A 26,750-nucleotide genomic window follows, 5' to 3' on the forward strand; every position below is an offset into this window, starting at 1 on the left:
TCCACATAGACAAGTCAAGGTAGTTTGGGAAGCAAAGGGAATTGGTACAAGGAGAAGAGGAAGACCGTGTCAACAATGGAACGATGCTGTGGGAAAATCATTACAAAGCAGAAACCTCACATGGGAGGAAGCCAAGAGAAGGACATCCAACAGAAAACTTTGGAGAGAGATGATTAGGAAGTAAAAGCAGATTTCTCGACACCTCACGGTAAAAGAGAACCGGATTATATATAATATATATATAGTGTACGGTTCTAGCACATTACAAAAAATTTCTAAACGAATTAGGAAGGTCCCAAGTGTAACCTAAGTGATCGAAAATCATTGAATAAGGACAGGCTTGTTTTGCCCCCTTATTTTATATTGATTGCTATTTTGAAGAAAGGGTGATAAATTAAGACATTTTTAACCAATCGCATCTGATAGAAAATTTAATTATCTTTGTTTTATTTTTATACGACTTTGTTCTAAAATGAATAGTTTTTAAGTTATAAGCAAAAAAAGTAGAAAAAAAAAACGAAATTTTTTGAAATTTTTAAATATTTGATTTTTTTTATTAATGTTCCGGGCATATTTGAGAAGGAGCATAAATCAATTATGATTAACGAAGTTATCACCTAACTTTATCCGCAAAAATCTGAATGCCACCTCTCACATCCACCTAAAAGCAGATCCTTACTGGTCTATAATTAGGGCGGTAATTGTAATTAAAGTTTATCGAAATCGCATTTTGAAGTCCATAAAACTGGCATTCATCAATAATATTAGTCTAGCGCATGGGTGGGCAAAGTGCGGCCCGCGGGCCGCATGCGGCCCTTTAAACACTTTTTTTGTGGCCCTCGGAGAAAAGTGAATTAATTTCATTTAAATAATGATTTTTAATTACTAAACAATTAATATTTATTCGAGCAATTAATACTGATTTCAATATTTATGAAGAACTGTTATCAATCGAATCAATCCATGAAATCTCTATTAACTGGAAACGATGTTTTTGAAGTAGTCAGAAAATATTTGGAGAATTATAAATTACCCCTTACCCAACTAGTAAGAGAAAAACTTAAATATTACGTTCATTAACAATTTTCAGAACATGATTTATTATTTTTTACTGCATAATCCATCAGCAGGTATTGTGCACAAATATTTTGCAAGTAGACAACGTCATTTCAATTGTAACTAATAGGTACTGTTAATTTTTTTTAAATTTTATTCGTTCATGAGAATTAAATCATCGTGAATTCGTAGCATTTTTGGGGGGTTGGAACCAAAACATACTGATATCTTTTGTACCACAATAATATTCACAATCATATTTATTTTTAATTTGCTAAATTTATAAGTTAATGTCCATGTGGTTTTGCGTTTACACTGGACATTGTTAATCATTTAAATATTTTAAGCATAACATTGCATGGGAAAAATTTATATGCACACAATATGATAACAGAGATAAATTCTTTTAAAATGAAACTCAAACTATCCATTGATCATACGAGTGAAAAACAAAGAATTAATTCATTTTCAATCATTAAATAATGTACCAGAAAATAAGTTAAAAATTTACAAAGAAAAACTTTGTAATTTGTTCACGGTCCTCACGGAATTTGAAAGTCGTTTCAAAGATTTTGAAGATTTTACTTATCACTTGTAAGAAATCATTTTTCAGTTCAAATTGATTCCGTGTCAGTTGACAAAGAAGACACATGCAAGAAGAAGATATTTTAGTATTTTACAAATCTTTATCCGGAAAAAATTTGCAAACATTCGAAAGAACATTGTTAAATTTTTAGTTCAACTTACATTTTTGTGAACAAACATTCCATTGAGGATCAGAATTGGTAATGACTTAGTAGAAGCGGCAATTATAATAATTACCACAAAATTTCAACCCGAAATAGAAAGAATTATTAACGAAGACATAAAACAATTTCATAAAAGCCAAAAGTAATGTTAATTTTTCGTATTTTATTAAATATTATTGTAAGTTTGTAAATAATAAATAATATGTTTCATAAATATTTGGGGATCTAAAAAACGAAAGGGATCTAAGATTTTTTCAAATTTATAAAATATAGGTGCTATAAATACAGGGTGTTCCATTTAAAAAAACATAAGTTTGGTCTGCCACTATGTTATCGAACACCATGTAACATTTCAACTAATTTTGTAATGTGAAGCTCAAAGTTGGCTACAATTTTTGCTTATTAACTTTTATTGCTATCTATTACTATGACGGATCTACGGAGCTTTACCACACTAATCAATCACCCTGTATAATAGCAGTTAAATTTTGCATTGTTAGCTAGTTCAGAGCTATTCTGAAAATTTCAGGTGCCTAGCTAGTCTAGAACTATTTTTAAAATGGATTACAAAATTTGCGGAGTCCGTGACACCGACCAAGCCAAGTATATAAAAACATTTTAAAAAGGACACTGCACACATCTTATGGAAAATGTAATGTCACTCAAATGAAATAAAATTTACATGAATAGATTCGTCCCGAATTTACGATTATTTCTCATCATTGTGCCAACTGTGTATTTTGAATAATAAGAGCATAAATTGATAAAAATAAATCTAAAATCAAATGGGAATGTACGTGTGTCAAAGAGAGAAAAAATATTTTTTCTACGAGCGTGCAAAAATGTTTACTTTCGCACACTCGTTTTAGTTTAGAAAGTTTCACTTTTCCGCACGCGTTTTACTTTTCCGCACGCGTGTAGACATTTTAATATGGCCTTAAAATAATTATAATACATGGAATAAACTAATATTTAGATATTATTTACTATTTTATTTCAAATGTATCTTATTGTGTTCCTGTTTTAATGAAATTAACGCGATTATTTCATTCATAGGAGATTCTGACCAATAGAAAGCTACATAAATTTGAATTAAATCGATAATTTTTGATAATCTCCCGTCGTTAAGTATATTACGTCAGATGCCCTTCGTTGCTACGAAAAAATACATTCAGTGACATTAATGACAATGTTTTAAAAATTATAAAAGTGATGACTTTCAATCGTCAAATATTTATAAAAACTGTGTGTTTAATGGTATTTACATAAATAAATTACAATAAAATTTTGGTTTTGAACAGTTTTATTCATGAAATAATCGCACTCGACCTCTGAAATTAATATAGAATTTCAGAGCTCTTGTGCAATTACTACTGACAATTCGATGAAATAAAATTATTTTGACATAATATTCGAAAGTCAAATCGGTAGACAATAGGTTTGTTCTAGCAAACAGTCAAACTAGTCAGAAACCGTCAGCAAACAGTTGGTCAGTGAAAGAACATAATACAGTCACCAGTGCTATCCCCTCTACTCGCGCTGGTCGACTATTCGCTGATGGTTTCAAACCGTTTGAAACTGATGCTAGAACAAACCTAATATCAGTCGTTTTGAATCATTGTCATGGAAACCAAGATCGTCGTCATGCTAACTAATTGTATTGAAAGTTTGGTCTTGACAACCTTGTCAAAGAATTAATTTATGTATGTACTTTCATATTAATTAAATTAATTGATTAAAATTTGGTCATTTTTTTAAAGACTCGTAGAAAAAATATTGTTCCTAACTCTTGCAGAAAGTCTCTTTTCCGCACTCGACTGCTTGCCGAACTCCCGCTTCGCGTTGTTCGGCAAACGTCGCGTGCGGAAAAGTATGACTTTCTGCACTTGTTAGGAAAATAACTATTGTAATTCGCTTACTCCATAAATTTTTCTGAGGGATTACTCTTATCTTATCCTATTATTATTAATAATAAAGTAGGTACAATTTGGTCAGTTGTACCGCCTCTAATCGGCTTAACGACGTTCTACACCTTCGGCAAAGAATTAAGGATTTGCATGAAATTTTATTATGTTATAGTTTACTTAAAAAAACTAAGACTTGATTTTTTAAAAATTGTTTTACCGTACCGTTTAATTACTATTAAGGGTCAAAGTTAAGTTTTAACATGGGCTCTTAGGCCAATTTTTAAAAAGTTAATAACTTTTGACCCAAATTTACGATTTTTAATTATTTGTGCTTAAATTAAAGTTTTTTTTGTAAGGAATAACATTAAAAAATGAGGATTGTTTACCATACCATTTATTTTTAATTATTTATTATGATTAATTCCGTAATTTCCATAATTTATTATAATTTATTTTTATAAAGTATTCACTACTGAAACATATGATTTGAGTATTCTGCTATAAATGCATTGTTACCAACTTTCGCTTGCATATAAGTTTCCCCCCCTTTCCTCTGAGAGGCATACCCCGCAACGAAGGTGTAGAACCTCGTTAAGCTAATGGAATAGTCTGTTTTCAATAGCCGCTAGAGGGGTGGGCAAACTTTTTGTCGTAAGGACCACAAAAAGTTTTTGTTCCATTACCGAGGGCCGCAGTATTTGTTACGATAACATATACTTTTTTTTACTATTCTATACTAATTTTGTTTAAATGACGTTCGCAGTTATTTAGGCATGCTATCCCCCCTCAAAATTATATGTATAGATATATATTTATTTTTATTTCATCTATGAATCTATTTTTCTTTCACATTGCTATTAGTTACTTAATATATTTGAAGGGAAATTCCGTGCTTATATAGATGCAAACGTCACACAGTGTGTCGCATGTAAGATGAAGACACAAGACACCCCTATATTTCGGCTATCAAAATAAACACAGATTTTAAATTTTGCACAGTCATACAGGTTGGTGGTTTATACAGGGTGTTTCATTGGGAAACGGAAATACTTTAACTGTGAGTAGAGGTCACCGAGGCGGTTCTAGGTATACTACATTTTTTGCCCTACCGACTTTTATAATTGAGTTACAGGGTGTTTTATCGATTTTGCCAATTTCTTTCCTAAGCCATAACTTTAGAACCACCCCGTATATTTTTTTGATATTTGGTACACATGTGTCTCATCCAAAACCCAAACGACCGACATACTAATCACAAGAAAAATCCAGGTCCGGATTAACAAAAAATTATAAAGTAACTGTGACCTTAAAACAACACCCTGTATATTGAAATTCTGAAAATCTCTTTGCATATTTGAAAAGAGCACAAAAAATTAAGTCTAATCGTTTGCTTCAATTTTTCGGCCAGACAATTTTATGACAATTTTAAAATTATATTGAATTTTTTAAGAACTCTGACATTAAAAAGAAGGTATGTACTATTAACTTTTAATTATAAATTATTAAAGCTATTAAATAAATACTTATTTTAAAATTAATCAATACTTATTTACCACATTGGAACGACCCAATTATTATTCACAAGAAAAATCCAGGTCCGGATTAACAAAAAAAAATAAAGTAATTATTGTGATCTTGAAACAACACCCTGTATATTGAAATTTTCAAAATTTGTTTGCACATTTGAAAAGACCACAAAAATCTGAGTTTATCGGTTTGCTTTAATTTTTCGTGAAGGAAATTTAATGACTTAGATTTTGAAATTAAATATATTGATAATTTTAAGAACACTGAAATTAAAAAGCAGATTTTTAAAGCTCTTTTAACAATAAATTATTAAAGTTATTAAATAAATACCCATTTTAAAAATAATTAATACTTATTTACGACATTCGAATGACCCACTGACAAATCACAACAAAAATCCAGGTCCGGATTAACAAAACAATATAAAGTGATTGTAACCTTAAAACAACATCCTGTATATTGAAATTTTTAAAACCCGTTTGCACATAGGTATGAAAAGAGCACAAAAAACTAAGTTTAATCGTTAGCTTCAATTTTTTGGCCAGACAATTTAACGAATTTAATTTTGAAATTATGTCGAAATTTTTAAGAACTCTGGGAACTCATAATAAAAATTTCGAGATAATTTCAAAAGTAATGTCATTAAATTGTCTGCACAAAAAATTAAAGCGGGACATTAAACTTAGTTTTTCGTGCTCTCTTCAGGTGTGCAAACGTATTTTAAAAATTTCAATATACAGGGTGTTTTTTCAAGGTCAGAATTACTTTGTATTTTGTTGTTAATACGGACCTGGATTTTTCTTGTGATTAGTAATTAAGTCCTTCTAATGCTGTAAATAATAACTGATTATTTTTAAAATTAGTATTTATTCATTAACTTGAATGATTTATTATTAAAAGTGCTTTAAAAGCCTGCTTATTAATTTCAGGGTCCTTAAAAAATTGAATATATTTAATTTCAAAATTAAAGTTAATAAATATTTGCACAAAAAATCAAAGTGAAATAAAAGATTTTTGTGGTCTTTTCAAATGTGCAAACAATTTTTGAAAATGTCAATATACAGGGTGTTGTTTCAAGGTCACAATTACTTTATGTTTTTTTGTTAATCTGGACCTGGATTTTTCTTGTGATTAATAATTGGGTCTTTCCAATGTGGTAAATAAATATTGATTCATTTTAAAATGAGTATTTATTCAATAAATTTAATAATTTATAATTAAAAGTTAATAATACTCGCTTTTTAATGAGAAGTTCTTAAAAAAATTCAATATAATTTCAAAATTGAAGTCAAAAAATTGTCTGGCCGAAAAATCGAAGCGAACTATCAGACTTAGTTTTTTGTGATCTTTTCAAATATGCAAACAGATTTTCAAAATTTCAATATGCAGGGTGTTGTTTTAAGGTCACAATTATTTTATAATTTTTTGTTAATACGGACCTGGATTTTTCTTATGGTTAGTATGTCGGTCCTTTAGGTTTTGAATGAGAGATATGTGTACCAAATAATGTTCATGTGTTATAATGTGTTATAATGTTCATGTTGTTTGTCTCGAGAGAGTTCAAAATAAGTTTTTAAGATTTGCAGCATACAGATTGGGATATAATGTTACTGAACTAAACCACAACTATACCATCATCCGTAGTGATCTCAATTTGCACTCCTTAAAAGACCGTAGAATTATAAATGATCTAGCTTTTATTTATAAACTATTAAATAGTGAAATCAATTGTCCTGATTTATTAAAATTAATAAACTTTAATATTCCAAACCATAATCTGAGAAATAATAACTTGTTCCATGTACCTCATCATTCAACAAACTATGGTCTTAACTCACCAATAGATAGAACTTTAAGTCGCCTGAATGATTTGGACATCGATTTATTCTCTTCTTCCAGTCGAGTATTTAAAAACCGACTAAAATCAATTTTTCCGGTCAGCACTTATGTTTAATATTTAATATTATATTTTCAGTGGATTTGTTAATTTTTGCCATGGATAATGCTTTTGTATTATGTAATGTGTTAATTTTTTTATTGTCTGTAGTTAGTTGATTAATGTCAGTTTATATTATATTATTATGTATTGTCACTGCATAACGTGGATTGTGTGTATGTTAAATTTAGTTTTATTGTAATGTACTTACTACAGTTTTATGCTGTCACACTTTCATTTAATTCATTTAATTTTATTTTTAGTCTTTTACTGTTTTACTGGACTTTACTAATACTACTTTTACTTCTACTTATTGTTTATATATGTATATTTTTTTTTTAAATTGGGGAAACCCGTAAATAAATAAATAAATAAATACATATTAAAAAAATATACAGGATGGTTCTAAAGTTATGGCTTAGGAAAGAAATGAGCAAAATCGATAAAACACCCTGTAACTCGGATATAAAAGTCGGTAGGGCAAAAAATTTAGTATACCTAGAACCGCCTTGGTGACCTCTATTCACCATTAAAGTATTTCCGTGTCCCAATGAAACACCCTGTATATTTAAGATAGTCAACTGAAATTTAAATTTTAAACGCGGCCTACTGCGAATCCACAAACAGGATGAATTTTGGATATTTTGCTTCACGTCAGAGATATCGGAAAAAGTTATTTGGAAAAGTTGTTTCAAATATTATAACCCCACATACCAAATTTCATGACCAAATTCGCACTTTTAGATTTTTCCGTATTTGTAGTCCGGATCCTAACAGTTATGTTTGGCTGGCCCGAGATGTATCTCGGGACAGCCAATTGTAGGTATTGGGATCCTGACTACAAATACTGGCAAAACTAAAAGTGCGAATTTTATCATGAAATTTGGTGTGTGGGGTTACAATAATTAGAACAACTTTTACAAATAACTTTTTCTATCTGTAACGCGAAGCAAAATATCCAAAATTCACCCTGTTTGTGGATTCGACGTAGGCCGCGTTTAGAATTTAAATTTCAGTTGTCTATCTGAAAATGTGAACCATCAACCTGTATGAATGTGGAAAATTTCAAATCTGTATTTATTTTAATAGCCGAAATATAGGGGTGTCTTCATCTTAAATGCGTCGGGCACCATTGAGTTCACTTCCGTCTTGAGCAGGTAGTTCTTTTATTAGTCGAGTTCACTCCCGACACTATTCTAATTCACTCCCGAGCGATTTCACAATAAAGTATGATTTAAGGATATTATCTTTCTGAAATTTAAACACTGTTGCCAAATAGCACTTTTATCGTAAAGCAATTCGAGAAGTTTTTCCAGACACTAAACTTAAGGGACGCCTGTTTCACTTGAGTCAAAGTTGGTATAGAAAAATTCAACAGTTGGAACTGTTCTACGAATATCAGTGAAGAAACAGATATAACTAAATATATAACTTTTATATTTGGTTTACCATTTCTCAAAGCAGAGGACGTTGGGGATTGCTTTGCCATAGATCTTGTTGCAATTCAACCAGAAGATGAAGATTGGTTAAGTTTAGTGACCTATTTCGTTTAAACCTATATTGAAGAAACATCAACATTTTCTCCTCACATATGGGCTGAAAATTCTTCGTCTTTACAAAGGACAACAAATGCATGTGAGTCTTTTCACTCTCGCTATAATGCTTCATTATACAACACATCCAAATTTTAACCAGTTTATTTATGTTCTTCAAGATTTTCAATTAGATACTTATATCAAACTTCAAAGTATAGATACCGTTGTGAAAGTGTACGATAGAAAAGTGATATTGAGAAAAAACTTAAAGATAATAAAATATAATATAAGTTTTATATTAGTATTACTCCTATATAGAGTAACTAGGTCCATTTTCCGTTGTAACTTTACCAAGCTGTAGACGGGGTTATGAATGCAGCATCCATCTGGCTTGCAATTTTTAGAAGCCATGGAGGTGTCACCAGGAAAATGGTCCAAAAAGTTTTTCAATTAAATATATTTTTTAAAAATATTTTATAAATATTTTTATTAGGTTACAAAACTTACGACTTTTAACAGAACTTCATTAAAGTCTCATACAAAAAAAGAATGTGTGTGTACTTTGTACGCACGTAAGATATTCTTCTATTATATAATAGGTAATTTAAACGAAGTAAATATACTTAAAAGGTTATTTGTACTTATTTTATTTAAAAATCAAACTAACTTTCTTATCTACCACTTTCAAAAAAGAAGAATATCTTCAAAAATTATATAATAATATACTTACAATCATAAAATATATAAAAAAAAATAAAAAAATAATAAATTGCTTGGGGCTTGAACCCACTTCACGGGCACCGCGCCGTACGAAAGTTGACGCCATTTCAAACTGCACCAAACTCTCGTATACGTCATGTGGGAATATACACAAACTAAACGTTTCCACCATAAATTTATATGAATTTAATAAAATTATTACTTTGATTTTTGTCGAAATAAAATACAACAAAATATAGAGTAAGAAAACGATATATGAGATGAAGATTTGTAGAAAGTTTGTTCGTAATCAGATTATGTAAATGAAAGCAATGCCTACTAATAGCTAACTACATTATTTTGTTTACATTTTCCAAATAGATAGGTATTGAAACTACTAGGTATTTCCAACTGAAACATTTAGAATTACGTACCTGCGGCTTTTCAAAACTATTTAAAAAGTCACTATAATTATAAATTTTGATTTTATTTCTGTCCACACATCAATAAAAACTAATATACAATATTTTTGTTTACTGATAACCTCCATATTGAACAATTATTGACAGATCATTTCAAAATTTCAACACCCAATCAGAGCCTGTATAACAACTAATACCATACTGTCGGTGTGCGCATGCGCGCGGATCAATCAAATTTTACCCTCAATCGATTCGCCGCTAAAGAAGAATATCTTCAAAAAGCACTCTGGAGAAACACCATACAAGTGTGAAATTTGTTTTAAGAAATTTAGAGAAGCAGGTGCTTTAAAATCACATTTAACGATACACACTGGTGAAAAACCTCACAAGTGTGAAATTTGTTCTAAGCAGTTTAGACTAGCAGGTGCTTTAAAATCACATTTAACGATACACACTGGTGAAAAACCTCACAAGTGTGAAATTTGTTCTAAACAGTTTAGATTAGTAGGCGGTTTGAAAATGCATTTGAGTGTGCATACTGGAGAAAAGCCTTATCAGTGTGAAATTTGTTATAGGCAGTTTAGCGAAGCAGAAAGTTTGAAAATTCATTCGATAGTTCACTGTGAAGAAAAGTCTTTCAAGTGTGAAATTTGTGAGATGCCGTATGTAATAGTATGTGATAGTAAGTGTATTCCATGAATATACGACTGTTTTGGATTATTGGATTATCGCGACAATGAATATTTTAGTGTGCAACATATGAAGTACGATTATTTTATTCATAGCAGATTCTGACCAATAGAAACCTAAATAAATACAAATTAAACTGATAATTTTTGATAATATCCTGTTGTCAAGTATATTACGTCAGATGCCCTTCGTTGCTACAAAAAAATACATTCAGTGACATTAATGACAATTAATGTTTTAAAAATTATAAAAGTGATGACTTTCAACCGTTAAATATTTATGTACAACAACTGTGTTTAATTGTACTAATTTGTACTTAAATAAATAAATTACAATAAAATTTTGGTTTTGAACAGTTTTATTCGTGAAATAATCACAACAAATTGCACTTGATCTCTAAAATTATTATCGAATTTTAGAGCTATTGTACAATTACTACTGAAAGTATTTTGATCTAATAATTACTCCAATAAACAACAATATAATTTGCAATTTACTTTCGTTCATATTTTGCACAGTAAAATATTCATTGTCGCGATAATCCAAGAGGATCGTATATTCGTGGTATGTTCATTGGGTATAGTATGGTTCTTTTCATGAGGATTTTTCAGTGCGTCACAAATGATAGAAAAAAAGGTAAGTCCGTGATAATATACATTTATAACATTTATTCTAACATGACATTTTAGTTAAATCTGACAGTTGTCAAATTTTATTTGCAATTAGGCATAAAAACAAATCAGCTGTCTATATTGCATTTATAAAATGGTATTTTCTCTGATTTGTATAGTCTTATAAATTGTACAGATTATATTCGTAGATATATTATATAATTAGTAAATAATTTTCTTCTATTATAGCGCCATCTATCGACAACTAGAATAATCACTGAACTAGAATAATTACCAAAGTAATCACTGACGTGCCTTTTTTTCTGTCATATACAATTTAATGCCTTATAGTATAGTATAGTTGATCCAAATAATGGCATAACCCAGACATCCAAAGTGAAAGTTATCCTTCAACACCAAATTGTTCTATATGGTCCACACAATGTCCAGAAAAAAGTCACACCATTTTGAGCATCGGGTTTGGGGGGAGAGGGGGGAGAAATCGGTAAATTCGTAGTTTTTTAAGTTTTTCGCCAATATTTCTAAAACTATGCGGTTTAGCATAAACAACCTTCTATACAAAATTGTTCTACATTAAATTTGAAATAAAAAAGGCCCTATGCATAATCTTTCTAAAATGAATGGTTCCAAAGTTACGGAGGTACTCTTTTTCTCATGATCATCTTTCAGTGCGTCACAGTTTTTCGATTTCTTTCTAACGCATTAAATTGTATATGACAGAAAAAAAGGCACGTCGAGTATTACTTTGGTAATTATTCTAGTTCGGTGATTATTCTAGTTGTCGATAGATGGCGCCATAATAAAAAAAGTAATTTTTTTTTTAATTATACAATAATATTACAAATATAATCTGTATAATTTATAAGACTAAACAAATCAAAGAAAATACCATTTTATAAATGAAAAAAACACATTTGATTTGGTTTTATTCCAAATTGAAAATAAAATGTGACAACTGTCAGATTTAACTAAAATGTCATGTTAGAATAAAGGTCATAAATGTGTATTATCACGGACCTACCCTTTTTCCTATCATTTGTTACGCACTGAAAAATGATCATGAAAAGAACAATAGTATTGTATAACTGGTCCAAAAAAAGGCCTAACCCAAACATCCAAAGTAAAAGTTTTCCTCCAACACCAAAATGTTCTATATGGTCCACATATTGTACAGTAAAAAGTTATACCATTTTGAGCGTCCGGTTTGGGAGGGAGATGGGAGAGAAGCCGGTAAATTAGTAGTTTTTTTACGTTTTTCGTCAATATTTCTAAAACTATGCTTTAGCGTAAACAATGTTATATACAACAATGTTCTACATGAAATTTAAAACAAAAAATGTTCTATACATAATTATTATAAAATCAACGGTTCCAGAGTTACGGAGGGTGAAAAGTCGAGGTTTTCGATACTTTTTATATTTTTTGGGCAATATTTATGATATAACTATATAGTCCAGAAAGCCACTGCGCATCCGCTAGGAAAAATATTCTAATTCGGATTTTATGCCCAATCTTACTCAAAAAGGACTCCTTTTAACAAATTTGCATGTTGCCAGGACCAAAAGGTGGTCAAAAATTTTTTAAACGTTTTTTTTTTTTGTTTTTTTCCTAAAATTATTATTTTTGCATGGAAAAAAGTTTTTTTAGGTTTTTTGGATGATTCCAAACGAAAAGGTCTTTAGTGACTTTTCTCTAAAAATGATAGTTTTTGACATATAAGCGATTAAAAATTGAAAAATTGCGAAATCGGCCATTTTTACCCGTCAAAAACTATGTGAAAAACTGAAAATTTGAATGTTGCCAAGGTAGGTAGATATTCTTTAAACATCGATTGATGAAATCCCGAAGAATTTTTTGCAATACAATATTCAAAACTCCTTTGTTTTTTAATTGCTAATCAAGCGTGCGCGACAATATTTTCCACCGACAGTATGGTGCAAATGAAAGGAATAAATTCGTTATTTCGTAAACTGGCGACTTAAAGGAAAAATCCCGAAACAGGTCGATTTTTATTTTTAAGTTATGATATTGTGGCATATATGGTATACTAGTGACTTCATCCGTCTGGGCGTGATGACGTAATCGATGGTTTTTTTAAATGAGAATAGGGGTCATGTGCTAGTTCATTTGAAAGATTCTTCAATTCTCTATTAAATATATAAACATTTACATAATTATTTATACAGGGTGTCCAAAAAATTTTTATTAAATTAAATTATTTGACAAAAAAAGAAGTAGAAGGACACCCTGTATAAATAATTATGTAAATGTTTACATTACTGAATAGAGAATTGAAGAACCTTTCAAATGAGCTACCACACGACCCCTATTCTCATTTAAAAAAATCATCGATTACGTCATCACGCCCAGACGGATGACGTCACTAGTATACCATATATGCCACAATATCATAACTTAAAAATAAAAATCGACCTGTTTCGGTATTTTTCCTTACAGTCGCCAGTTTACGAAATAACGAATTTATTCCTTTCATTTGCACCATACTGTCAGTGGAAAATAGTGTCGCGCACGCTTGATTAGCAATTAAAAAACAAAGGAGTTTTGAATATTGTATTGCAAAAAACTCTTCGGGATTTCATCAATCGATGTTTAAAGAATATCTACCTACCTTGGCAACATTCAAATTTTCAGTTTTTCACATAGTTTTTGACGGTTAAAAATGGCCGATTTCGCAATTTTTCAATTTTTAATCGCTTATATGTCAAAAACTATCATTTTTAGAGAAAAGTCACTAAAGACCTTTTCTGTTTGGAATGATCCAAAAAACCTAAAAAAACTTTTTTCCATGCAAAAATAATAATTTTAGGAAAAAAACAAAAAAAAAACGTATAAAAAAATTTTGACCACCTTTTGGTCCTGGCAACATGCAAATTTGTTAAAAGGAGTCCTTTTTGAGTAAGATTGTGCAAAAAATCCGAATTAGAATATTTTTCCTAGCGGATGCGCAGTGGCTTTCTGGACTAATACCAAAAACCCAGACATCCAAAGTGAAAGTTATCCTCCAACACCAAATTGTTCTATATGGTCCACATAATGTTCAGAAAAAAGTCACACCATTTTGAGCGTCGGGTTTGGGGGGAGAGGGGGAGAAATCGGTACATATAAAAAGTATCGAAAACCTACACTTTTCACCCTCCGTAACTCTGGAACCGTTGATTTTATAACAATTATGTATAGAACCTTTTTTGTTTTAAATTTTATGTAGAATATTTTCTATAGAACATTCCTTACGCTAAAGCATAGTTTTAGAAATATTGACGAAAAACGTAAAAAAACTACTAATTTACCGACTTCTCCCCCATCTCCCCCCCAAACCGGACGCTCAAAATGGTGTAACTTTTTACTGAACAATATGTGGACCATATATAACAATTTGGTGTTGAAGGAAAACTTTTACTTTGGATGTCTGGGTTAGGCCTTTTTTTGGACCAATTATACTATACTACCTCCGTAACTTTGGAACCGTTCATTTTAGAAGGGCTATGCATAGGGCCTTTTTTATTTCAAATTTAATGTAGAACAATTTTGTGTAGAGGGTTGTTCATGTTAAACCGCTTAGTTTTAGAAATATTGACGAAAAATGTAAAAAACTACGAATTTGCAGATTTCTCCCCCCTCTCCCGCCCAAACCTGACGCTTAAAATGGTGTGACTTTTTTCTGAACATTATGTGGACCATATAGAACAATTTGGTGTTGGAGGATAACTTTCACTTTGGATGCCTGGGTTTGGGTCTAACTATACCATACTATTATGCCAGACTCAAACCACTCATGTACTTGGTGAATAATTGTCACTTGCATATACTGGCAATGCTGTGTGGGTGGGTTACTAGTACAATTATTGTACTATTTGTCAAACACTAATAATAATAATGTTAATACTACTATTAATTGTCAAAGAATTGTTCTAGTAACCCTCACAAAAGACATAGTAACACAAGTAACGATTATTCGCCAAGTACACGAGTCGTTTGAGCCCGGCTCTAGAAAGAAATCGAAAAACTGAAAAATGCTCATGAGAAAAACCATACAGACAGATACATAAATTCTTGTAAGTATTTATTGGAATATGTTTTGTAATGTTGTTCATATAAGCCAAGCTTTAGGTTCTTATTTGACAGAGACAGAAATGACATATTACATAAAAAAATTAAGTAGGTTGTTGTTGTTGATAAAATATGAATGTCAAAAGATGTTGAATAAAAAAGCAGTTTTTATGAAAAGTCAAAATCCTAGTTCTTTCTTAAATTAAAACATAATATAAACTCTAATAGTATTCTTACCCTTTTCCTTAGTTTGTTTTTCTTTAAATAACAAATGTTCATTTTCATCTTTTTCGATTTTAGTCTTTAATAATTTAAGTCTTTGATTTAAGTCTAAATCATCAAGTGTACTATCATCACTATCACTATAGGGCTCCTCTTTAATTTCCTTTTTAAAGCTATCATCCAGTTCATTCGGAAATATTTCTATTTTGCAGGTATCCTCACCAAATTCTTGTTTCACGTCCATTTTCCACTTGATTTTGATTAAACTAGATTTTATGTAGGTATAGGTACTTTAATATTTCATAAAATGTGGTAGAACTAGAACATTTTGAAATGTAGAATAATTGATAAAATTCGGGCAAGAACGGCAATGAGCAAGCTTGTTGTCTTGCATAGATAAATAATATTAGTATTACCACAGTTTTTTTGCTATTCGAATTGTTGTATAAACCTATACCTCGTCCAATTTACTTACCGTTGCACGTAATCCGCGCCATAGCCTGTGACACGATACCAACACGAAATATTTAGGCGGTGGGTGTGTTCTTTTTTAGAATCAAAATTATTCTAAAGTAAAGGGGAACACGCCTACCGCCTAGATATTTCGTGTTGGTATCGTGTCACAGGCTATGGCGCGGATGACGTGCAACGGTAAGTAAATTGGACGAGGTATATATACTGTGGTATTACCGAATGGTTGTCTTGTTTTGTTGTTGTTGTTACTCGAGTCTAGATCCCGAGCCGAGGATTAGCGGCGTGTAATTTGTGTTGCCTATATAAACTTGAATCGCGAATGTTTATTATTCAAAAAATTACAACTGTACAAATCAATGACATTTTTGTGCATTTTTTTGGCATGAAAGTTTAAACTTGCCTTATGTCTAAATTTATAGACGTTGCCTTTAAGCACTTTTAAAGGGGCAATTGCATCCAATTTGTCGGGATGCGAACTTTTTACATGTCTTTTTAAATCATGTTTACGTTTATACACGTTTCCGCATTCCAAGCACTTATTAATTATTTCCACACCGAACATTTTCATTGTCAAGAAAATGAAATACCTACTCAAAAGCAAACACAAACACAGAACTGTGAACAGTAGAAATGATTGAATCGGAAAATTGATCTAACAGCTTCACTGTTCAATTGATAATTATACAAAGCGTCTACATTCTACCACATCCAATACTATTTTAATATTAAATATCATGCAACCGCAGTAAATATCGGTTTTTGCCTGAAAGGAGGAAGACCTAACCCTTCGGTCCAAACCTAACTTACGGGTATTAGAGTGAGAGAACCGCAGGGCAGGAGGTATTTGACCGCTGCGCGCAATCACAACCCACCCTTTTTATTATCACTAAACGGTCTTTTCAGCGTTTTAAATAACACTCAAGGCCCATTTCGTTGATTCAAGTTTATATAAGCAACCCAAATTACACGCCGCTAATCCTCGGCTCGGGATTTAGACAGAATAGTTGTACTCAGGGTTGTTAACTCTACGGATTTTTCCGTAGATCTACGGATTTTCGAAATTATTTCGGATTTTCAGATATCGACCACATTTCTACGGATTTTTCAGCTGCAGCCATCAAGAAGCTAAAATGAGGATTTTTTTACTCTTAATGTGTCATTCTTCTTCTTTTTTGGTCTATCAAGTAACTATTCTTCTTCTTCTATTTTGGTCTGTCAAGTGCCATTCTTCTTCTTTTTTGGTCTATCAAGTGTCACTATTCTTCTTTTTGGTATGTCAAGTGTCATTCTTCTTCTTTTTTGGTCTGTCAAGCATCATTCTTCTTTTTTGTCTGTCAAGTGTCATTCTTCTTCTTTTTTTGGTCTGCCAAGTGTCATTTTCTGTCAGATTTCTGCACTACGGATTTCTACGGATTTTTGAACCGCCATCTACGGAAATATTCAGTTGCGTTGTTAACAACCCTGGTTGTACTCGACATGGCACGTCGTCCTGACTTGACGACCTTGACGTCGGTACGTGGCAAGTGGCAAGCATAGAGAAATAAAAACAAGTGAGATAGAGAAATAAAAACAAGTGAGCAATAAAAACAACCTTGTTGTTATTTCTCTATGGTGGAATGGTGGCAAAAGCATAGACTTGAACATGAACATGAACTCGATTCTAGATCCTGACCCACTACTTTGCGCCGTGTAATTTGGGTTGCCTACTGCGAACTTTTTACATGTCTTGCACTTATTAATTTCCACACCCAATGACTCCACACCGAACATTTTCGTTGGCAAGAAAATGAAATACCTACTCAAAAAGCAAACACAGAAGTGTGAACAGTAGAAATAATTGAATCGGAAAATTTATCTAACAGCTCACTGTTCAATTGGTAATTATACAAAGTGCAAAGCTACTATTCTACCACATCCAATACTATTTTAATATTAAAATTAAATATTTTAAGAGTTTAAACAACTAATTCAATTTCGTCAGCCCTAGCTTTTCACCGACCTTCAACCTTTAAGTGACTTTACATCAATTGATTTTGAATCTTGAGTCTATACTTTCCCAAATTTAATAAAATTTGTGATTTTTTATATTATCTAATGTTGTATTATTTAAGTCAAGCATAGCCACAGATCAATCTTTATGGTAATAACTTTTCAGTTTCATTTTTAAGTACATCTAAAAAGGTACTATATACCTACATAATTTAATTTATTCATGCCTTACAATGTGAATTTTTAAAGTGGTTAGGTAATATAGCAAAATTTTTATTATTTATAAAATTCTTTCATATAAGCATGACTTGCTCGAAAACCATTTAAATACCTTTTCTTTGTAATATCTATAAATTAATAATTTTCCCATTTCTATTTTATTCCAATTTCTATTTGTATGTAATATTTTTTAAATAACTCAAAGGCCCATTTCGCCGATTCAAGTTTAGGCAACCCAAATTACACGGCGTAAAGTAGTGGGTCCGGATTTAGACAGAATCCACAGATGACAGATCTCCACATTCCAGAGAGTTAGGGATTCCAATGAACTGTCAGTGGTGGCCGGTGGATGGCTAAACTGACATGGCCATAGACATAGTTAAGATGGGTGGTCATGGCGTATCTAATGTTTACCTTGAATATTGACAACTTTGTAAAGAATATCCTGTTTGGTTTTGTTTTTTTGTTAATTGTGTAGCGAAATTTTTGAAATTGTGATAGCAAATTAAATATGAAGTGGTTTAAACATTGGATACGCCTATGGATGTCAGTTTCGCCATCCAGCAGCCATATTATATGACGTGATTTGGAATGCCTAGTTGTGTTCGGTGCGCGACGATAACGACCAATCACGGCAAAGATACGACGGTAACGACCAATCACGACAAACGTAGGCTCCCGTTAACTGTCATTTATCGGCGTGATATGTCATGTCAAATGCATAGAGGTATATATTAACATAGAGGGAGCCTACCTTCCGCGCTTCCTGACGACAAGAGGTTTGTTCCAACACGACCGAGAACCGTCAGGAAACGGTAACGATCCTGCGCAGTAAAGAAAATCCGTTCCAACAAAAATATGATCGTCATCGGATCGTCCTTCCCACTGTTCCAACAAGAATTGTGATCTTTCGGTGACGGTTTCGTGATGATCATTTCAGTAATCGGGCAAATGCATAATGTGCTGGTTGGACTGACTTGAGCACTAGGATTTAATTCTTTAAATTTTTTGAGCCTTTGATCGACTAAAAGCACACAAGCTGTCACCAACAAAAATGACAAATATATGATTACCGTCATGGGACGATAACTGGGCGATACAATTACGAACATGCGCACAACAAACGGTACAAGCAGTTTCGTGACGGTTTTTGGGCCGTCCAAAAGTTCATGTTGGAACAAACCTCTTAGGTTTGTTCCAATCTCAGGGACTGGTTTGCTGCATCTCCTTCTAACACATTGTATCGAGAATCTATAATGACATTCAGTGTGAATATAGGCACGAAAGAGGAGGACAACTGTAGCAGCTTTACTATGCGTAAGAGTGAAACAGCACTAATCCAAATAAAAAAGATGGTGTCGTCACTTCGCTCTGAATGACACTCTCTCTATGCTAATATTTAACTCTATGGTCAAATGTCACCAAAACGGAACCGGAATTCGGAACCAGTATGGTTGGTTTATGACTTATGAGTTTATTGAGGAAAAAAAAACAAATTTAATTTTTTACGAAAAATTTTTTATTTTTTAGAAAAATCTTAAATCATCGCGTTAAAATTGTTATAAATTAAGTAATTATACTGTAGATATAGTTAGTTAGTGTTTGAACATTAATTTAGTAGTTAATTTAAAAGTTAAAACGGGATAATACGTTAGTAGTGAATTAGAAATACTAAGGACTTTTCTGTAAGTTTTGCCTTTATATAATCATAGTAGCAGTAGTATAGTAGAGTAGAGGCTGGCTTAGGAGATGGACACTAACTCTCCCGGCCCCCCTGACAAAGGGGGCGGGATCTATGCTTTGCTTTCATTGAACTCGCAAAATTTTTTAAATTCCATACACATGCTAGCCCCGAGACATAAAAATAACATTAATTTAATAGAAAAAGAACTCTGTGCTTTAAAAAATAAATTCCAAAACGATCAGATCATGTTAACAGAAGTTAATAACTTATCATCTAGGATTGAAAATATTAGTAGAAGAAAAGTTGAATACAAGGACACTGACTTCGGCCCATTCCTTATTATGATAGAGAGTGACAAGGGAAAAGCAGGAAATATCCATCCTATGGATATTGGGAAAGTATTTCATACAATGGGTACGACTGGAATTAAAGAAATTAGTAGAAAAGGCATGAATAGAATTGGAGTAATTTTTAACACCTCCAAACAGGCAAATATGGTACTAAATAGTACAGAAATCCTTGAGAAAGGATTTCTTGCTTATATACCTCAAAAAATGCTAACATCAAGGGGTATTATTAGAGATGTAAGTATAAATATTTCAATGGAAAACATAGTTAACGACAGTAAATTACAAAAAAACGTGAAAATTATATCGGCCAGAAGACTTAACAGAAGAGTTTTAGATAGCAGTGGGACCGTTACATACATTCCAACAGGAACTGTACAACTACTCTTTGACGTAAGAACTCCCCCTAAAGAAATAATCATATATTCAAACTTGGTAACAGTAGATCCATACATCCCTCCTGTACAGCAATGCTTCAAATGCCTAAGATTTGGGCACTCACAAAGACAGTGCAGGGGAAAAGCAAGATGCCCGAAATGTTCCGATGAACATACAGTACAAAGCTGCACAGTTTCTGTACCAAAATGCCTATACTGCGATCTTGATCACCTTGCCACAAATAAAATTTGCAAAGAATTCGAAAGACAGAAAAAGATAAATGAAGTAATGGTCTTCCAAGATCTCACCTTTTTTGAAGCTGCCAAGCTGTTTCCCCCAATTAAGGAAAAGCCAGAGAATTCGAGAATGTTTCAGAGGAGAAGTAGGGATTTTCCTTCTTTACTATCCAGCTCACCCAGAGCATTTACTCAAGCACTTCAAAAATCCCCATCCTCCACTCCCCATTTCCAGAGTCAAAGTCATGTGGTCCCAGTTAAAAGGAAAAATAAAGTAATTCTTAAAGACATTAGTTATGACAAAGAGGCGCATAAAGCTCTATTAAATGAGGATCTAAGCAGAAATTTACCTAGATTACCGATTTTAAACAAATTAAATGATTCACAAAAGTATACGGGATCACAAGGCCCAAGTTTTGCACTCTCATTAACAAGCAATCGTGTACATTCTCAGGATAGTGTATTTTCAAAAAACCTTGATTTAACCTCTGATAATAATATGGATTTTGCAGGTTTTGATGAGTCACATAATACATCTAATTTTAGTAAAAGTAGTGTTGACTGAATTTTCATTTATTTCTTACAGATAATATAATATATTATTTTTTATATTAAAAATAAAAAAAAAATAATAATAGTAACAAATTATATATATAGTTATGATATTTAATATTTTGCATTGGAATATTAATGGTTTCTTTAACAATAAGCAAGATCTAATGGTGTTTCTTAACGAATACGATGTTAATATCATTCTTCTAAATGAAACACATCTGAAATTTTCACAGCACTTGCATATTCCCAATTTTTACTGCTATAGGGATGATAGGATTGATGGATGGGGTGGAATAGCTGTACTTATTCATCAGTCTCTGGCAGCTGATAGGATAGACATTTCACATATTCACTTGCCTGAAAAATGGCAGGCTATCATTATCAAATTTGAAAATTTTTTTATTATAGGATCGTATAAGACACCAGATGTTCGTTTTCGTAAGGAGATCTTTAGAGAATTGGTTCAAATGTGTGATAAACCGTTTTTCTTCATAGGTGACTTGAATTGCCAACATTCTTTATGGGGTTCATCATCTAACAATCCGAACGGTAATCGTCTTGCAGATCTTTTGGAGGAGGATAACTTGTGTTTTCTCAATACGGGTGAGGCGACAAGAATCTCACCGCCTGACTCAAACAGTGTCCCTGACGTAGCTATAGCATCTCCAGGTTTGGCTGTGGACTGCCTCTGGGAAGTTTTTCCAGAGATAGGAGCAAGTGATCACTTTCCTTTTGTAGTGTGTTACGGGCAGGATAGAAATAGTCCCCAAGGAAATGACCCTCTTCAAGATAGCAGTATCTTTAATGTGAAAAAAGCCAATTGGGAACAATTCAACCAATATATTGAGTCTAACATTAACAACATCCCTAATGAGTCTTACACAGATTTTCAAAACCTAATATTAGACGCAGCAAACAGGTTCATCCCTAAGAAAAAGCGTGTTAGATTCCATAAACCACAATTACCTTGGTGGGATGAAGAGTGTTCAGTTTTAATTAAATCAAAGAGGGAGGCAGTCAAGAAGTTCAAACAGGTACCTTCTTTAGAAAACTTCATTAATTTTAAAAAAATTAGGGCACATTGTAAAAAAGAACTTAAATCCAAAAAGAAAAAATCATTTGTTGTGTTCTGTTCCACAATTTCACCTGATACTCCAATATCAGTAATGTGGAGAAAAGTGAGAAGTTTCCATAAGGCTTTCACTAAAGCCTCAGTTAGAACTCCTAGTAATTCATCGTTAGGGGAGGAAATGCTTTGTTCATTGACTCCACCTGTATTTGAGGACATTGCGTCTCACCCAGTGAAATCTAATACTATCGAGTGTGAACTCTTCACTTTAAACGAACTTTCATTGGTTTTGGTTGAACGAAAGGATACTGTGCCGGGCCAGGATGGTATAACATTTTCTATGTTGCAACATCTTCCAGAGTCAGCAATCAAGTTCCTGTTAAAATTTTTCAATTTATGTTTAAAGGAGGGAATGCATATTCCCACTCAATGGAAATCACAAACAGTGTGTTTAATTCCCAAACCCAATAAAAATATAAATTGTCTTTCGGTCTGGAGACCAATCGTTTTATCATCGTGTGTTAGTAAACTTTTAGAGAACATGATAAAAATAAGGTTAGATTGGTATGTAGAACATTTTATGATCCTATCGCCTTTCCAGACTGGCTTTCGTAAAGGTAGAGGGGTGTCTGAAAACATAATTCATCTGGTCAATGAAATCTCAATGAATATCTCAAAAAGGAAACCAGCAGCTGCTGTTATGTTAGACATTTCTTCTGCATATGATAAAGTGTCAATCATCCAATTATTGGACGCTTTGGGAGATCTCAATTTGCCATGGTTACTTATTGAATTGGTTAAACATTTATTGACTAATCGTTTGGTGTCTGTTCGTGATCCTATTTCCTTAAATCTGCTAGGACCAAGAACTACCAATGTGGGCCTTCCTCAGGGTTCCCCTTTGAGTCCAGTACTATTTAATATTGTCATCAATATAATTTCATTTTGTGTTCCAGAGGATGTTCTAATTACTCAGTATGCAGACGATGTTGCCCTCTATTGCTCCGGCAACAGCTGGGTGGATGTTGTGGAAAAATTTAATGGTACAGTAGAAAGTATTTCTAATAAACTTCATGATATGGGAATGTGTCTGTCATCTAGCAAGAGTCAAGCAATTTTTTTTGATAGAAATAGGAATAATATTCCGAATTTACTAATATCAGTGAATAACACACGTTTAGATTGGAAACAAGAAGTTTCTCATTTGGGAGTTATTCTAGATAGTTCCCTTTCTTGGAGAAGTCAAATTGAAAAGATGGCATTGAGGGCTTCCAGTGGAGTCAATATTATTCGTTGTTTGTGTCGAACTTGGTGGGGAGCACATCCTGCAACTTTACTCACTCTATATAAGGCATACATTAGATCACATCTTGACTATGGATCCATTTTTCTGGGAGGTTGTGCACGTTCTCTACTTGCAAAATTGGATAAGGTTCAGTATAGAGCTCTTAGAGTGGTGGGGGGATTTATGAGGTCTTCTCCAGTTCATATAATTTTGTCAGAGTGTGGAGAAACACCGTTAGATCTCAGAAGAATATGGCTAGCATCTAAATTCATTTTAAAAGTAGTAGCCTATGACAACCCAATATATGCCTCAATTGAGCAATTTCACAATGTCTTTCTGGGTTACTTTAGTTTTTGGAGAAGAAAATATTTCCCACCAATACTGGCTGCTTTCCAGAATACTTTACATGAAATTCATGAGGTAGCACATAGCTTCTTATTTCCTTGTCACTCCTTTCCACTTAATATTCAGATTTCTCCTATGGCTTATGAAACTGTCAATATGGGCAAAGAAGCAAATAACCAAACCAAGTTTATGGAATGGTACCTCAATAACTGGTCGGAATATAAACTTATTTTCACAGATGGATCCAAAGATAAACAAGGTAATGTAGGTATTGGGATATACCTTAACGAGAGAACACAGTTAACAGCAAGATTACCCTCCGCTAATTCAATTTGCTCAGCAGAAGTATTTGCCATTAAAAAAGCATTAGAGTTAATCCAACAGAATAATTTTACAAAGTGCCTCATCTGTAGTGATTCTAAGAGTGCTCTAGAAAAAATCACAAGATCAAGCTACAAGGCGGCAATAGACTCACAAACTCTCCAACTAAAACAAAAACTATGTGAATTTGATGAACAACATAGAGAAATTAAATTTGCATGGATTCCAAGTCACACTGGAATTATTGGGAATGATAGAGCTGACCATCTTGCGAATCTTGGAAGAAAGCTGCCCATTAGTGGAGAACCAAAGGCCTCCTTTAAAGATTTTCAAATGAAATATAAAGAAAACCTATGGATCGGTTGGGAAAATCGATTCCAACAAATAGGACAGGCAAAAGGAATTACTTATTGCTCACAAGTTACAGTACCATATAAAAAGGCATGGTTTACAAAATTTCCCAACCTGGGGAGAGGTATAATCACACAAATGTGTCGTATGAGAAGTGGACATTGTAGTGTTCCTGTACATTTATTTAGATTGAAGGTAGTGAATTCAAACCAGTGTTTATGTGGCAGTGTAGGAACTTTACAACATGTTTTATTGGAATGTACTAGGTTCCAAAGAGAGTCCCAGTTGCTTAGAAGGGAACTACAAGGTGATCCGACATTAACTGATGTGTTGTTTAAAAATTTAAACTCAAAGACATTAATCGCAGTGCAAAAGTTTTTAACATCAACAATGACTCGTGTGTAGCTTGCTTAAAAACTTTATGACTTTATGCTTGCTTGCAATGCATGTGCTTTGTGCTTAGTGCGGTTTTGCGTGGTAGTACTAGAACTAGACCATTAATAGTAGAACTTTAGTTATGGAACTTATAAACAATTACAAAGTTTTTTTTTTATCTCTTAATATTTCAGATTCAGGAGCTATGAGCTTAAGCCCAGATGTACCTCAGGTACGGCTCTTGAATATTCAAGTCTATATTCACGGATCCTGGCCGGATAGCCCTGGCAGCTAAGGCCATTCAAATGAAGAGAAGAAGAAGAAGAGTTTATTGAGTGGTTACTCCGGTAATACTCAAGGTTAATAGATTAGGGCGTAGGTTGTCTCATAACTGTAGACCAATCAAAGGCTGGCTTTTTAAAGGCGGGAATACGTCATCCGTACGACAATTTTAAAATTGTCATAAGAGTCAATGCTAATAGGTTCGTTCCAAGACGACACATTTGTACGATCCCTTGAACCGCCACGAAATCGATTGGACTGTTTTAATGCGCAGAATCGCCCTTGAACGGTTTTCTTTCGATCTCGATCCGATTACCGGTACATAACCCTCTTGGAACGAATTCGTGTACCATTTCAAGTTCGAGTTGCGCCTGAGCCATTTTCAGTGCGAGTACCACTGTGCCACTATAATAGTAGTTTGCTAGATGGTTAGAAATTAATATTTCTAATGTCCACTTTACATCAACAATAAACTGAATAAGAAATTGACAAAGTTATTCAATACCAAATTTGACGAGTACAAAATGTATGGTTTGTAAAAGAAAGTGAAATAATTTGATGAAATAGAACAATTGGATATGTTTTATTTTGTCAATTTTCTTTTTATTCACGGCAAAATTGGATGTAGAATTGTGTTTTGTATAAGCCAAATTTGACCTTAAATAACTTTGTCAATTTCTTGTTGATGTAAAGTGGACTTAACATGTTCATTAAACATCACTTCAGCTTCAAAACCTTCCCCAGAATCGATATCTGACATTAAATCGTTGTCTTCTATGAAAAAAGAAAATAATAAATTATCCATTTTTATAAGATTAATTTGAAAAAAAAAAGAATTAATAATTATTTAAACGGAAATCAAGATTCACAGGTACTAATAGCGTAAATTGTGGATTATTCTATTATTGAATCATCAGCTGATCTCATAGCAGTGACCAGTAAAAATGAAAACAATCCTAACTGCGCAAGTCAGTACAAATAGTTTCTGCTTGAAGGCATGTATCAAAAGGGCCGTTCAGTTACCGATTTCGAAGCGGTACATGGATCGCTTGGAACAACACGGTGTACGATACCAATCATCGTTCATGTTCGCTTGGAACGCATTTTTTATAATGCGCATGACGAGGGCAGTACGAAGGACGGTTTTCATGTCACTTGGAACGCGCCTAATAAAAGGTTCAAAAACTTAGGTTTTGCAATATATTTTGAGATTTTCTTGGGTATAGGTATATTTAAATGGTTCTTATATTGGTAATTATATCAATTTTTCCCTTAAAAATCAATAGTCTGCTAACAAAAAACTAGAATTCATTTAACACTTATTATGTGTGTTTTAAATGGAGAAAACAATTTAATTAGCACAAAAATCCAAAAAAATAGAAGAAAAAGTTTAAAAT

General features: G+C 32.6%; 2 protein-coding genes across 4 annotated transcripts in view; one reads left to right on the forward strand and one right to left on the reverse strand.

Annotated features, from left to right (window-relative positions):
* LOC126888228 (zinc finger protein 888-like) overlaps positions 1-16,263 on the reverse strand; it is a 43,417-nt gene extending 27,154 nt beyond the window's left edge. The window contains exons 1-2 of one of the 3 annotated variants that reach the window (XM_050656293.1): positions 15,860-16,263; positions 15,459-15,709 (exon numbers count right to left, since the gene is read on the reverse strand). In XM_050656293.1, coding sequence (XP_050512250.1) covers positions 15,459-15,687 — 229 coding nt within the window. In that variant the 5' untranslated portion in view covers positions 15,688-15,709; positions 15,860-16,263. The other 2 variants (XM_050656292.1, XM_050656291.1) reach the window with 2 other exon arrangements.
* A 9,134-nt stretch (positions 16,264-25,397) lies between these two features.
* Positions 25,398-26,750, forward strand: part of LOC126888230 (zinc finger protein 239-like) — a 73,878-nt gene continuing 72,525 nt past the window's right edge. The window contains exon 1 of the mRNA XM_050656297.1: positions 25,398-25,418. The gene's annotated coding sequence lies outside the window, so the exon portion shown is untranslated. The remainder of the gene's footprint in view (positions 25,419-26,750) is intronic.

This window comes from Diabrotica virgifera, chromosome 7, assembly GCF_917563875.1.
Source record: "Diabrotica virgifera virgifera chromosome 7, PGI_DIABVI_V3a".
NCBI lineage: Eukaryota > Metazoa > Arthropoda > Insecta > Coleoptera > Chrysomelidae > Diabrotica > Diabrotica virgifera.